The sequence below is a fragment of the Lonchura striata genome, chromosome 5 (genome assembly GCF_050655825.1).
Source record: "Lonchura striata isolate lonStrDom1 chromosome 5, ASM5065582v1, whole genome shotgun sequence".
Lineage (NCBI taxonomy): Eukaryota > Metazoa > Chordata > Aves > Passeriformes > Estrildidae > Lonchura > Lonchura striata.
In genome coordinates this window covers 39,383,543-39,399,035 of record NC_140707.1, presented here as the reverse complement: position 1 = coordinate 39,399,035, position 15,493 = coordinate 39,383,543, and the positions used below count along the sequence as shown (strand labels likewise).

Below are 15,493 nucleotides of genomic sequence, written 5' to 3'. Positions count from 1 at the left end.
TTCATGTAAAACCTAACTCTGTTTAATGGATCGGGAGATCTACATGCTGGATTTGCCTATGATTTACATCATGACCCAGAGCAGATTACTCTATTTGTAACAGTATTAACATCTGTACAAAGCAATTAAGGATACCTTCTTTGCAGGTTGCTTTCATCCAGATTAAAAAAATATATCCAGCATGCATTAATATCAGTGCCACTTAACAGATAACTTTGAGTTGCAAAGAGTTAATCTATTTCTAAGTCCACTTTTCTTGGTGGCACATTGTTCTCTAATCAATCTGGTGCTACTGTGACACTGCTCATGATGAGTATCATCAGGCTTTACTTGTGTGGCAAAGAATTCTGATATCAGACCTCATGGACTCAAGAATAAATATAAAAAGTGAAATCCAGTCTGATGTGAGAAGAAGCTGAAGAATATCAGGTCATGCAGCTGAAAGAAGATTCGCATGAAAAATTATGCTGTCCCAGAAGCTGTGGTATAAATACACCTGTGCATGAACACACGGGTCCATATATACAGGTACATGTGCTCTGTGTTCACAGGGATTGCTTTGTTGGATTTCAGCAGAGAGCTGGCTGAAGGCAGAGGCTGCAAGGATGGACAAGTTGAATGTATGCAGGTGTTTGTCTATAGCAATGGGTTTCTTTTGCACTAAGAGCTTCCTTCCAGATCAGTTTAACATGGAAGGATGTTTTTGGAGGCCGGCCAAAGCCAGTTGCCCATTGAATGGCTGTAACAAACATATTCAACCAGCACAAGAAGGAGAAGACCTTTGTTGCTGCTGTTTCCTTGATGAATACTTGTGCCATCTCCAATTGGCTGCCAAAGGCCCTTTCTTTAGAGGCCATATGTCTTCTCTAAGCAAGCTCTCATTACACCTCCTTCAGGCTTCCATCATTCTGCTGTACTTATGCTTGATTACATTTAGTTCATGAAACAATGCAGCTGTAGGATGGTGGCTTTCTTCAGCTTGTGCTCAGAGAGAATATGGCCTAGGGAAGAAGAAACAATTGTCTAACAGCAAATGTTACATACTGGGTAGCTCATATGGATTTTCTTTCTAAATAGCTCTTTAAAGAGTTGCTGGAATACAAGTTATTTTAGTTCTGCCATAAAGTGGCAGTGTTTTGGAGCACTCCCCCCCCCCCGATTAATAATTTTCACATTCTGAAATCTGTCAACTATACCTCCAGGCACTGCCAATTCAAGCAAATACAAAAAAGAGTATTCACAACACCTCAGGGCATATTTCATCTGTTCTTCTACACTAAGCAGGTCTGACCTGCTCAGAATTTATCTGGGAGACCTCCAGAGAACAGAAAGAAGAGTACAGGAATGGGCAGATCTTGTGAGGCAGCTGAGATTTCTTGCCAATATAAATCTTGCAACATCTCTGGGAATTCAAACCTTGGTTGTTTAAAAAATAGCACTTTCTTCCACAATCTACCTATATTGGCACTGAAGCACTGTATGACTAGAGATGCTACCTTCCAAAAGGGATTTAAAACTAAGATTCTGCAGTTCTTTGCTCAAATTCAGGTTGTTAACTATGGCCACATTCCATCTCAAGGCAATGAATTACATGCTGTTTCCAATAGTCTTGAATGTCAAAATTATTCTTCACACCTCCTACTGAAGCACACAGTCACTGCCATGTTCCACTTCAGACAAGGCTGTATTCAGTGAGGAGTCTTGCATACATACTTAGCAAAGGAGTTGAAATCAGACAGAAGTATGAAATTACTTTTTTAATTATTCAGAATGAACTTAAAATCCAACAAAGTTCTAGGGAAACTGCTAAGACTTGAAGGACCTCTCAACTAATTTTCCCAAGCAAATCCTTGTAAGAAATGCAATTACATGAAATTGAGAGTTACATTTACTTCCACACGCTCACCTTGCAGTGCCACTAGTTATTCTACAGATTTCCACAGCTCCCTCTTGACAAGCCAGTTGTCTTAACACTATTCTCCAAATTCTGCCCACATTTCCTCCTCAGAGTTCCTAATTTTTGCCTCTTTTCAGTACCCTGAAATTGATAAGCATTTAATATATGTTTTAATTCTGCCTCTGGCAGTGTACTTTAAACCAGAACTGTTTCCTAGGCAGGGGCTGACCAATACAAAAGGCTGAACTTTCTTAGAAAAATGGCTAAGAGGAGCCATAACAGAGAGAAAATCCTTCAAAACTGAGAAGATGCTCTTGGGGGCTCATTATCGTACTATGGGAGATTTGTACTTCAGACAGACAGTTTAACTGCAAAGATCTTAAATTACAATTTATCCCAGTGACATCATGAATCATTGTTTTGTAGAAATCTCTTACAGTGAGGCACCACTCTGCTGTACTTTAAAGAATGTGGTATAAATGCTGCTAAAATACTGTCAGCTGAGTGTTTGGATATTCTAATTTTAGCCTTGTTTATTATGCTTCATCTCCATGGCATTTTTAGGCAATTCATGTACCAGCAATGTTAGAAAATTCTTCTTTTTCAGAGAGACCACATGGTCACTAGGACATTGATGATGCTTCTCGTGATTTCTGTATGGACACATTCACACAATTAGGTCCTTTAATGTAAAAGTGCATGATGCCCTTACAATTTTCTTGTAAGAAGCACTGACAGAACTATTTTTAGGAGGAAAATCCATGTTAAAATTCTACTCTTCTTACAGCAATGGGACTACTAAGCTATTCTGATTGATTTTTCAACCATGTTGAAGCAGCTACAAGAAGTTAGGATAGGGAGACTGTGGCCTACATAGCTGTTAAAAGTGTGGAGCAGAAAGATGCATAAATACAAATTCTAACATTAAATAAAAGGAATGGAATTGAAGTTACTGTTGTTCAAGTGGCAATTTGCAGAAAGCTGCTATCAACATGTTGGTAAGAATTTGTTTTTATTAGCTGTCATGGGACTTCTTTGTCTGTGTGGATCTATTTTAAACAGTTTTCCCCTTTCAGCACTCCCTGATAATAAGAAACTTATGTAAGTGCTCTTATTCGGAAAGACTCTTGCTTTGGTCTTCTTATTTTGTCTTGAGAAAACCAAAGGGCTCAGATAGCATACAAAGAGAGCTGACATACTCAAAAGGTGCAGCAGGCAGCTGAGATAAACTGCAAGGGCAGGATTAGTGGGACTGTAGCCTTCACAGTTCAGCTGCTTGCAGATGAGTAATTAGAATCCTCCACCCAGTAGCACCAGTATCTCCTTCTCAGTAGCACTGTGAGGTAATATGAAGAGTTGCATTAGTCATAGTGATAGTTGAAAAAACAAACAAACAAACAAAAAAACAAAACTAAACTTAAATCTTTTTTTCCCCTTTCTGCTATTGTGACAATAAGAACATCCTCCCACACTGAGAGGCAACAGTTTGGCCTTTCCTACAAGTTGCTGAGAAGGGCGTATCCAGCAAGCACAGGTGGATCTGGGAGTGTGATTGGTGGTGTGGCTCTCTGCAGTAAAGGTGGGTGTGGAGAGTAGCCTGCTATATAGCTGGGGCTGCTGGATGTGGTGTCTGTGGTAGGCTTGGTAGCACAGTTGGAGAGGATGTCCCCTAATATGGGATCTTCCTGCTAGTAAATCCCTTTCTGGCCTGTACTGAAACACTGAAGAATAAGTATATTTTTTTGGTGTTGTTTCTAAAGGCTGTAATCTAGTTGGGTGTCAGGGTAATATATAAGGCTAGATTTTGTGTGGTAATTTCATAGCAATCCCTTAATGTGCAAGGCTGAATCTGTTGTGACTTCCAAAAACGAAGTGGGGTCTGTGAGAGGATCTAGTTTATGCTTTGAAGTTTGTTTAAAACCTGTGCAAATAGCAGACAGGCTGCTGTCAGCTGTAGTTGCTAAAAACTACTCTACTGTAATTAAAAGTTAACCTATAACAACTTCCTGATAGGCTTTATAAGAAAATTAGCTATCTTACAGTGAAGCTAGGCTAGCAAATATTATTGTAGAATGACTTTCTGCTTTCTCTCACCCTTGGAAAAAAGTTTGCTTCTTAACTCTCATAAAAGATCAGAGAATAAAACACATTACTGCTCTTTATGACAATGTTTCAAATTCAGATAAAACATTTTCTAACTTGGTTGCAATTATAGGGCATGGTAGGGGAAAAAAAGTGAAGACATAAAATTACATGAAGGTTTAATTCCTTAGTAGCAAGTATACACTTTACTACTGCTTCTTCAGAAAAGCAAAAAGTAGGTGCACTTTTCTCCTAGCCTAATCAATTACATACAAAATTGACTTTTGTCTTTTTTTGTTTGTTTGGCTTGTTTTTTTTTTTTAACAAAAGTTGTTGCTTTGGATACTTTATGCAATTCACATAGAGTAGTCTGTGTCAGCAAGATACAAAAATTGGGGTTGAAATGCTTCTGCTGCCTCATTACAGATCCCAAGTCAAGAATCAATAGGAAGACATATATAAAAGTCGGCAGTGAGCCACCAAGGCCTAGTTTGTCAATCTTCATATGAGAATAAATACTTTATCCAGCACAGAGACAAGTGCTAGCCCTTAGATCTGTAAAGAGAGTAAATCAGTGCTTTCCTTGTTTTCTGCTGACTATGTTATTAGCTGTTCACAGTTTGGTATCATGCAGTGATGATTTACTGTAACAAAAATTGCCAAGTCATAAGCTTTCTTTCTGGACATTAATAAGTTTTGTCCAATTTAGGCAAAATATTATTTTTAATTTTCTGTTTCACCTGTTGTCCTAATTATAAGTTATGTTCTCATAAAACTTAGTAAGTCTCTTGATAATTAATTTAAAAATGATAACTTTGGGTATCCCGTGAAAGATATCTGGAGGGAAAGTGTAGAACCTCATTCCCCTGAATGAGAAGATGAGAGATTAATGTACTTCTAATGGTGTGAAGCATTATTCTTAGAAATAGCAATGTGTTGAAGCATTTTTGTGACAAGTTTTTCAGTGTTTTATTACTGTTTTGGATAACTTCCTTTTCTTGCAATAGCATGTATTGGTTGGTCTCCAATCACTTGATTTAATGCCCACTCTCTGGTTTTTCTAGGGCATACTATTTTTCCTGTACCCATCCTGAAAAAAAACTGTAAGGCTAAAGTACAGTGCAGACAATTAGCTCCTTATTCATTGGCATGCACAGATTGAATCTACTACTGTTACTTTCTATCTAGGTGTTGATTGTTTGTTTCCATGTGAAAGCTAATAATGTCTTTTTTTCTTTTTTTCTTGCTTTGTTAATGATGTCTACAACTGGACCTGTTATCAATTTAACCTTTGGGCATGGATGGATTAAAAAATATTATTTCCCCCTCTTGTGTCCTAATGTTTTCAGTCAGTCTGCATTTAAATAGCTGAACAATGAAATCTTAATTTTCCTCTCAAGCATGTGATAATCTCTTCCTTACTTTACTGGTTGCAGACTAGATTCTCCCATGATGAATCGTGCATTTGAACATACATTATGCTGGCTTGGGTCCGGGTTGAGTCTGTAATTTTACTTGTATTTGATGTAAATATATATACACATATATATACATACACATGCATTAATTATGTTTTGTTTCTTCTCTATATTTTTTGCTTTTACTTCCACATACCTGTGTGCCCCTGCCCCTCCCCATACAATACCCCTCAAGCCTTTATAACATCATGGCTTGTCCCATGGTCCAACAACTTCTAGGAGTGGGGAAATAGATAGAATCTTCTATAACATTCAGCTTCTTGCACAGGGGCACTGTTTACTATGAATCATTACTAGGACGCTGAGGCTAATCTGTCCAGATTTAATCAAAGGCTCCTAAACAGGAGCATAAAGGTTTCTAAAGCATTTACTGTAGCCTTCAGACATGTTATTAATGAATGTTATCCCTCTTGCCTCCTTTTGTGAAGGTGAACAGCTTTTATGTAACATTGATACAACAGCTGCTGAAAGAACTAACACTTCTTAATCCTGATCATCACAGTATCAAAGTATATGTATGGATAACACAATCTAACAAGTACATCTTTTAACAATTGGTTTTAAAATTTTAGGTTTTTAATGGTATTTTGGCAAATATTGCAGTTGAAACAGTTTGGTTTTTTCTGAGCATACTATAACTGGTGAGGCTTGTAATGCTTGGCTTTAATGCAAAAAGATAAAGGGAATTCCCCCTCCTCATCCATTATAATCCTCTGTAGTTTTTTCACTGTTGGCCTTTTCCCTTCCCCCATCTTTATTTCCTTTAATATCTCAATCCTGTCTGACAGAGTAAAAAAAATGCTCTCTTGTAAAATACTGCTCCTAGTTTTGTATTTGAAAACACACTATCCTAAAACTGGGGAGAAAGCCATTGTGTTTGAGGCTTTGTGTCCATCCCTTCTCCCTACTTTCTCACTGGGGAAACAAAAAATACATGAAATACATTTGCTTTGAGTCAGTAACTTCTGTCTTCTGGTTTTCCAAGAATAGCCAAATGCTGCCATTGGCTCACTAGCTGTCAGGGAGACAGTGGAGACTGAGAAATTAATGCAGCCTCTTAAAAATACCAGCCCAAATGCATGCTCATCATGAGTCATGGCTGAGTGCTTGGGTTATTTCACTCCTGCAGTTTTTCTTTAGCAGAGACCCAGAGTCACAGAATGGGTCAGGTTGGAAGAGACCCCCAGAGTGGGTCATCTGGCCCAACCTCCCTGCTCAATCAGGGACCTCCTAGAGCAGGTGGCAGAGGATTGCTTCCAGACGTATCTTGAATATCACCTATCAGGGAGACTCTGCAACCTCTCTGGACAGTGTGTTCCAGTAGGTGGTGACCTGTACAGTAAAGAAGTTTTTCTTCATGTTCCACTGGATCTTCCTGTGCATTGCTGCCTGTTGCCTCTTGTCCTATTGTTTGACACCTCAGAGAAGAACATGGCTCTTTTCTCTGACACTCTCCCTTCAGGTACTTATGGACAAGGGTGAAGTCCCCTCTCAGTCATCTCTTCTCAAGGCTGAACAGGCCCAGTTCCCTCAGCCTTTCCTTGAGAGATCCTCCAATCCCCTCAACATCTCTGGAGGCCATACCATTTGTAGGAAATGGACTCTTCTTGACCCTTCTTGAGAGTACTGTCTGAACTCCTTCCCTAATCTGTCCCTTTTTAATTAACATGTGACTTTTGAGATGTGTGTGTCGAAGGGGAAAGCTTGAAAAGCCAGCGCTTGATGAGAACTGATGGCCTATAAAAATAGGTGAATGTGGAAGTCAAAATTTAAATCTGTGCGAGATTCATAGTGTACCCATGGCCTGCTGTGTTGTTTTCTCTCTGTAAATCCCAATGGTTCTGTGTTTTTAGGTGTCGTAACCTGCAACAAATCCTGTGATGGGAATAGACATGCAAGGGGTTTGGTAACACTATGTATTGAGAGTAAATGGGGGTAGGGGCAGCTCAAAAAAATGGTGAGATTACTATCTTACTGTAGGTTTGGAGCCTTAAAAGTGTATGCTGGACAAATTTCTTCGTGTCCTGCTGCAAGGAGAAGATGCAGCACTTTGCTAGGAGCCAGGTCCAGGGAGAAGAATGAGTTTGGAAGGGGAAAGGACCTTGGGCCGGGCTCCTTAGAGGTGAGCCTGCAGATGGCATGCCTGAGTTAGGGGCAGTGTTGGTAGCCCAGCAGAAGTGCCTCTGCAGCATTTAGGTTTAGGTTGGGTATCAGGAAGAGTTTCTCCACAGAAAGGGCGATTAGACACTGGAATGGGGTGCCCAGGGCGGCGCTGGAGTCACCATGCCTGGAGGCCTTCAAGGAAAGACTGGATGTGGTAGTGCCACGGTGTGGTTGATACGGTGGCGTTGGGCCACAGCCTGGACTCGATGCTGGGAGCGTTTTCTAGCCTGACGACCAGCCCCTTCCCGAAGGCTGCGCCTCACGCTCCAGCACCCGCAGCGGCCGGGAGCGCCGGGCCGCGCCGCCAGGGGGCGCTGCGCCGGGCGGGCGGGGGCGGGGCTGCGGGCAGGCCGCGCGCAGGCGCAGCGCTGCCCCCCCGGCGGCGGCGGCGCGCGTCCCCTGCCGCAAGGGCCGCCGGTCCGTCGGCGGCGCGGGGGCGGGCGGGCGGCCCGGGCCCGGACATAAGATGGCGGCGGCGTTGCTGGGGCGGCGGCGGCGGCGGTTGCGGCTGTCGCGGAGCGCGGGCGGTGCGCGGCTCTGCCCGGGCTCGCAGGGCGGATAGAGCGGGGCCGGCGCGGCGGAGCGGGGCCGCCATGGGCTCCCAGGTGCTGCAGATCCTGCGCCAGGGCGTGTGGGCGGCGCTGAGCGGCGGCTGGTACCAGGACCCGCACCAGGGCGCGGGGGTCAACGCGCTGCACCTTTACCTGTGGCTCTTCCTGCTCGGCTTCCCCTTCACCCTGTACATGGTGAGCGCGGCCCCGGCCCGTGCCGGGGGTCGGCCGGCCCTTGCGGGGCCCGGCGTGGGGGGGAGGGCCGGGAGGGGCCGCCGCGCGCGCGCCCCCTGCCCGCGGCGCGGCCCCGGGAGCGGCCCCGGGCCCCGCGGCCGGGCCCCTCCGCGGGCAGCGGCCCGCGCCCCGCCAGCGCGGCCCGGGGGCAGCGGCCCGCCGCTGGGAGCCTGCGGGTGGGCGCTGTCGGGCCGCGGCGGGGCTGTGGGCGCTGGCGCTTCGCCTTCGTTGCTGTTTACTTTCCTTCAAAATTGGAAATGCCTCTGTCAGCTTCCGCTGCTGTCTCCTGGTAGGTCAGTAAAAAGCAGTTTCTGCAGGAACTGTCAGATTTAGCCAGTGTTTCTGGCCGGCAGCGGTATCAGTTTCTGACTTTTGAGTCTGATGGAGGGATGTGGTTCCATAACCTAGAAGTTTTATTTGGATGTAGTGTGGTGTGTTGGCTGGCAGTGTATCTGGGTGGTGTGTTACTGACAAGAAGTTAGTCTGGCTTTTTTGTTTGTGTCCAGATTTCAGTGTACTTGGTTTGTGAGAATTCCTGTCCTATATATCTTTGTAACTGACATTTCGGTAAAAGCTGTTAAAATACTAACCTTTAAACCTAGAAACTTTCTTGACGTTTGGACTTGAGAGCACATAGAGGAGAGGTGTGATCAGATACAAGAAAAGGGGGTGGTTTCCTGTTGGCCAGTAGTTTTTTTCCATGTGTAAGCTGTGTTTAACTTATGAAATGCTAATATTTTACTTTGGATTTTTCAATAGAAGAGTGTGATCATAATAGTGAGTCATGGCCAGTTTTGTCCAGATGAGGTAGAACATCATTTTCAAGATTGTCAGATGCTGTGACAGCATAAAGTAGATGCTGCTTTGTGAAAATTTAGTTAGTGAATAAAATGTTGGAGATAAAATCATATGCAAATACAGTTGCAGAAATTCACAGCTCTGAGGCCAGGCTTTTGCTTTGTTTAAAAGCAGTTTGTAAGGTTGCAGTATGAGATACTTCATACAAAGAAATAGCTAGTGTGGAAAAGGAGGTTACAACTCTATGGTTTTTAATTCATATTACAGTGTCTTGAGAAAGACAGCTCTAACACTTTTTCTGGGCTGCTGGCAGGGAAACTAAATGCTGAGACAAATTGCATTTAAAACTGAAGTTACATTAGAACAGCTGGATAAAACTTTTAATTAAGCAGATCTCTTGTATGAGAACTATGACTCTGTATCTATTGAAAGTTTTGCACACTATAGGAAGAGGAGACACCTTTTGGTTTCAAATATAGCTTTACAATTTTTGAAATAAAAGTACTGCTTTTCTGTTTTGACAGAACAGTCTGTTTAATTAGTACTGCCTTGCTGAGGAAGCTGACCACACCTCTAAGAACAGCTATATCCTGCATGCACAGGAGACTTTTGAAAGGGGACTGATCTATATTGCACATAAGTCTTTTGACAAATGGTAAATCTGGGCCAACATTTGAGTCCCCTGCTGCTCTTAAAGTAGTAGTTAAGCTTCAGTTACCCATACAATGGGGTAAACTTCAGTGTTGCTTAAACACTTTTTCCTGTGTAAAGGGAAAAGACAGCAGCAAGTTGCTTTGGCTTTTATTGAGGTCAGAGAAATTCTCTTGCTTCATAGCTCTGGACAAGTTAAAGATGCAACAAGTGCCAACTTCCCTGAGAATAAGTAGGGAGATTAGTCACAAGTTAAAGGAGATTGAATCATATTTGGCCATTTTCCCTCTTTCCACCCTCTGCCGTTTAAGTGTTGTCTAGACATAAACTAAACAGGCAGAACTGTGTTGGTCATCTTAGCTCCTTAGCATCTTGTAAGCTCTTTTTCAGAATAAAAAGCAATAAGTGTTGCATTGCTGTAGGATATACATAAATAAGCAGAACTTGTTTTAAAAAGTCTTAGGTAATTGTAATCTGAATTCTGAGCATGGCTCACTGGTGTGTAGGAGGGAGTTTCTAAGCTAGCTTCAAGTGACTTGTTGCTGGCAGACAACCCTGTGTGTTTAAAAAATCAAGGTGTATAGAAAGACTGCTGACAGGTTTTATATTACTTATAAAACATCCCCATGTAAAGAATTACAAGATCATAGCATTGCTTTTATGCATTGGATCAGTAATAACTGCAGTTATTTCCAAGTTGTTTTTTAGCAACAAAGACAAAAATATCCCCTAAGAACTTTGCTTGTAGCTGGCTCTCAAGGCTGAATGCATTTAATAGTAGGCTAATCACTTTTCCCCCCAAATGTTATTTAACCTCCAACAGGAATAAAATGCACTAGGATATAGGAATTTAGGTGCACTTACTGCTTTAAGACTTGGTTTAGTGCACTGAACATTGCTGCTCTTTTTTCTGTGCATTTGTTTTGTTGATCTGGTATTTTCAGAATGGAATCTGGTAATGGTTGTGGTCAGTAAGTAATGCCATAAATCTGTGTGTTCCTTTGTATGTGTATGCCTGTGCTGTTAGGATTGATGGATTTAATGTGTGGTACAAACTTACTTAAAAAAATTAACATTAGAATTCAATAACCAACCTTTCTTCCTTGGTCCCTCATCTGCCTTCTGAGCTTAACAATGTGCAAGTGAATGTTGTACCCTGTGTGAAGATGATGAGTGTATACCTAAATGTACCTATTTTGCCAATCTGGATACTTTTTTTCTTGTGTCTTTATACAGTTAAACTGTGCTTGTTGGAAGTGTGACAAAAATAAACATGTAGATAATGAAGGAACTGGGGGTTAGAGTAAGTTATGCCTGCTTTAGGGAAGCTGCTTGAATTTGTCTTCTTGCATTTGTGGTTTGGCAGTACATGTACAAAAATTCTGCTTTCTAGACTAGTTAAGTCTATCCTGTTTGTGTACTTGTATTCAGTAACAGATTCAACTGTGCTTGTTGATGTGCCTTTCTATTGTAAGAGCTGGTCCCTGCTTTTACTCTAATGCAAAACTGAAATTGGGAGAAGAAAATGTGCTTTCTATATGGCGAAGCTGTCCAATCACTTTTTAAAATCTAGTGGTAGAGTGAAAAAAATACCCTGAATGCAGAGGCCAATGTGATGCATCAGTGTCGCAGCAGGGAGGGGAAAGAGAGGAGGCTGCCAAAGCACTTCCCTTAGTCGGAATGCTGTTTCAGCCCCACCACGTATGCATGAGGGGGTGAAATCTTGGCTCTGGCACCTGTGGAATTTTGCCAGTGAATGAAGAGGTGCCAGGACTGTACCTTGCTTGGGGTGATGGGCTCACATGTACCTACAGAACTTGCCTGTCAAAGTCGAGCTCGTTTAGTCAACAGTTCACTTAATTTCCTGACTTGTGTACATAGTTATAGAAGTAGGTCATATAAATGTAGCTTCACATGGAAGTTTTTGAGATACATCCTGTTTCCTAAAGTAAGATGTTAAATAATTGAAATTCAATTTGTGATAGTGATCCCTGGTATGCCATATTGTTCTAAAACACTTGTAGTTTCTTGGCTACTCAAGTTTTGATTGTATGCTTTGAGGTTTTGGTCAAAAACTAGATAACTTGTAACTGAACGGTCTTCCATATAATGGCAGTTCTTAAGGGCTCTGTCCCTAATCAAGAATTGAGAACAAAACTATGTCTGTTTCCTGATCTTTCCTCTTTTCTAGGAAAACTGTTTCTGTAAAATACTGGATTCAAAATACTTGTACTTTCAAGTATTTTTACTAGATTACTTACTTCTTAATGTTTAGGTGATAACACCTTTATATAGGGATCTGCAATCTGGTTTGATTTTGAAGACTTAATTGTTAAAAACACTTACAGTAATGCATTTTTTTTTTAAAATAATATGGAATTATTTTTACATCTTTGGTGCCTAGCTAAAGCTATGTAATCAGATTAGGTAGGATCCTTATAGTGTTAGTTTCTTCATAAGGATGTTGTACAGCCTGTGATCAATGAAGTTGCCTCTGATTCCTGGCTGGAATGTGCTGAAAACATTCATTTGAGATACAGTGACCTTCTGTAGTTTGAATGGAAGTATTTTAGTGCTGGAACTGATGCTGGGAGGTTTCTATTCTGTTTTGACCATTGGAATCTAGGAGTGCTTAAACCTTTTTCTACCTACTCTTTTTAGAAGAGGTGTGTTGTGATACAAGTGAGCTAATTTTACAGCCAGGATACTTCAGAAGAGATAGTCCTCCTTAACTATGCTTTCCTGTATCTTACCTTTGTCCATATATATGTCTTTCATTTGTTGACTCGGAGGATTTAAATTTGGAAAGCAACTTGTGGGAAAGGTGGTAGAAAACCAGTGTCCTTGCCTCTTCCCCCATATTTGAGAGAACTACTTAGCTTCCCTTTAAGACTCAGAGAAATAATCTCAGGTATGAGTTTATCTAATAGTTGGGTTTGTTCAGTCATTAGATAACTGAAGTTTTCAACAGAACATTATTAAAAGCACACAGTTTTATATGGTTCTGTGTAGCTCTTGATATTGTACGAGAGATCCTGTTGTGATGACTGCTGTGGAGTAGTATGTGTTCTTTTGGTGCTAATGCGAGTAGAAATGTGCAGTAAAAGTGAAATACTGTTGCAGCTGTAGCCTTGTGGCCAACTGGTGTTTAGTAACAATTCTAGCCCGAGGGTTTTAGTGTGCTGGGCTCAATTAAAATACTTCAGTATGTGAAATTATTTTGATTTTAAAATGTAATCTAGTAGGAAATTGCTATGACTTATAGATTTATATTCCAGTCTTGAAGGTGATATCACATGGGATGCTGGTAGGAAACATAGCTCTCCTCAAATGGGGTAAAATGATGAGCACAGTTGGAAATGGTAATCTCACTTTAACTTGCTTTGTTTTGTGGGGAGAAGACCCCAAATTTATGTTGAATGCTTCTAAGTTTGGTTTAGGAAAACAGAAGTTTAGCTTAGGCTGCAGTAAGTTTCCTCTTGAAGCTTTGCTGCAGACAAGTTGCTGGTACTATGGGTGGCAGTGCTGTACCACAGCATGATACTCGATGTCGTGTGTTCATATGGCACGCTAAGCTAGCTAAAGTGTCTTTTATTCCCAGAATATATACCCTGTTCTGAGATGAGGACCTACTACAAATATGAAGAAGAAAAGGTAGTCAGTTAACTTAGCTTTTTAAAAATTTTTCTGCAACCCTGTGAAAACAGGATGTGAGGAAAAAGTTTGAATTCCCTGTTAGGTTTGCTGCGAGTTACAATGAGGTGTTTTGCCTTTTTTCTTGTGCTTGTTCTTAAAGCTTTCCTTTGAAAAACTGGATGTGTAGATTTTGCAGATGAAGTGGATATACTGTGGCCTCACTGCTGATGGAGTAGAGGGGAGAAATTTATGAGCTCTCTTAGACAGAAGAGTACAGGCATGTATTTTATGGAGTAACTCTGTTATCTAGCATTAGTCTGATGCTTCTGAACACTGGGTCTTATAAAGGAGAGGAAAGGTGACGCTGTGTGTGATGGGGTAGCAGACTGCCTAGCAGGTACAGGAAGCTCATGCATTTTTCCAAAATTAACAGGCTGGCCCTTGCCTGCAGGGAACCGACTATGAAGTTTTTGCAAGTAGAAGCACCTCATTTCTTGAGGAAACCATCCTAGCATGGCTTCAGGGGTTGTAGAGATGCCATGTCATTGTGAATCCTGTTTGCTTATTGATGCTGGTTTTAAGTAGCTTGTTTCCTTTTTCTCCTCCTTAGCTGGTGCTTGGTGAGTGAATCTCTGTTCATCATGTTGATGTCCAGCTCAGCATACAAAATGAAACTTAGCAAACTTCAGCTTAATTTGCCTGGGCTACTTCAAATATTATATTCAGTATTGAGTTAACTTGTTTTGGAGGAAAAGGTAGGTGTTGATGGTTGTCAGACTTGATTTGTTTTGGAGGAATAACCTTGCTAGGTTTTAAAGAGTCATCATGGTGATCAAAGTTCCAGGGGCATCTTGAAGAGTCAAAGGGGAAAATGCATAGAGAAAAGGAAAAGGAGGCCTCTCTATTCAGCACATATGACCAGGCTGAGTCCTTTAAAATTGTTTGACTACTGTGGTTAAGTTATGCTACTTAAAATCCTTCTAAGATTCAGGGGAATAGTTTTAGGTAGGAGATTGTTACATTGCATAATGTTAGGCTATGTTGTCAGCCAGTCAATTTTAAATGGCTCAAAATGTTTCTATGCACTGGTTAGAGAGGCATCGCTGTCTTCTACTCTGAGCATTGTTTTGACTCTGCAAGATGTTCCTGGGGCTTTTTTATCAATGATGACTCTTCTCTTCCCATGGTCTCTCTAGGGAGATATGAAAACAAGCTCAAATTGTCCTTCAGCCATGAAGTCTAAAATGACAGTTCATTTGTTCTACTCATTTGCTACATTAATGTTCAAGCTAGATATCAGATATTTAATTCTGTCTGTATGTATTTTTATATATTGGAGGTGTATCTCAAACTACACTGTTAGCAGGGTAAAGTAGTGCAGTGAAATACTTCAAAACCTAAACTTTCGTTGCTTTTGTAAAGGAAATTGTCAATTTTGGGATGAATACTGAGACTTAATATCTCATTTTGTTTAATCACTGCCTAGGGAAACGGCAAAATTTAAAAACACAAATAAAGCATGTTTTAGAAGGATAAATGCGTTTAAGTGAAATCTGAAGTTTAACCAGTACCTTGAGCACTTCTAAATAGCTGTCAGGCTGAACTTCATCAATACCTACTGCGCAAGTGACTGATTTGTAGAAGCCTTATCTACCTCTGCAAGAGCTGCATGCATTTCACTCTTAACTTTGAGTGGAATTTCAAATGTTGCGTTCAGGACAGAGGGTTTTTTAATGTGGCTTCTCATGGCCTTTCATACAGATGAAAAATTTTCTTCAGAACATGTGTTGGCTACCTTTTCATGGGTGTACAATGATCTAGCACAAATCTTTGCTGCCTATAGTCTCGCAGGTTGTGTTCTGCTCTGCAGTGTGCGAGTCACACTTGTGAGCAACCTCTTTATGTATGCAAGTAGAAAACAGTTTAGCTTTTATGACTGATCAGTGTCTTGCCATGCAACAGGAGCTGCTGTAAGCTGACAAGTGAAGTCAAAGCACCAATGT

At 41.2% G+C, this 15,493-nt stretch overlaps 1 protein-coding gene across 7 annotated transcripts in view; it reads left to right on the top strand.

Moving 5' to 3' along the window:
- Positions 1–8,040: 8,040 nt before the first annotated feature.
- PCNX1 (pecanex 1) overlaps positions 8,041–15,493 on the top strand; it is an 82,414-nt gene continuing 74,961 nt past the window's right edge. For 6 of the 7 annotated variants that reach the window (XM_077784127.2, XM_077784126.2, XM_077784121.2 and 3 more), the window contains exon 1: positions 8,065–8,366. In XM_077784127.2, the coding sequence (XP_077640253.1) occupies positions 8,214–8,366 (153 nt within the window). In that variant the 5' untranslated portion in view covers positions 8,065–8,213. Of the gene's footprint in view, positions 8,367–15,493 lie in introns of all 7 variants that reach the window. The other variant, XM_031505008.3, reaches the window with a different exon arrangement.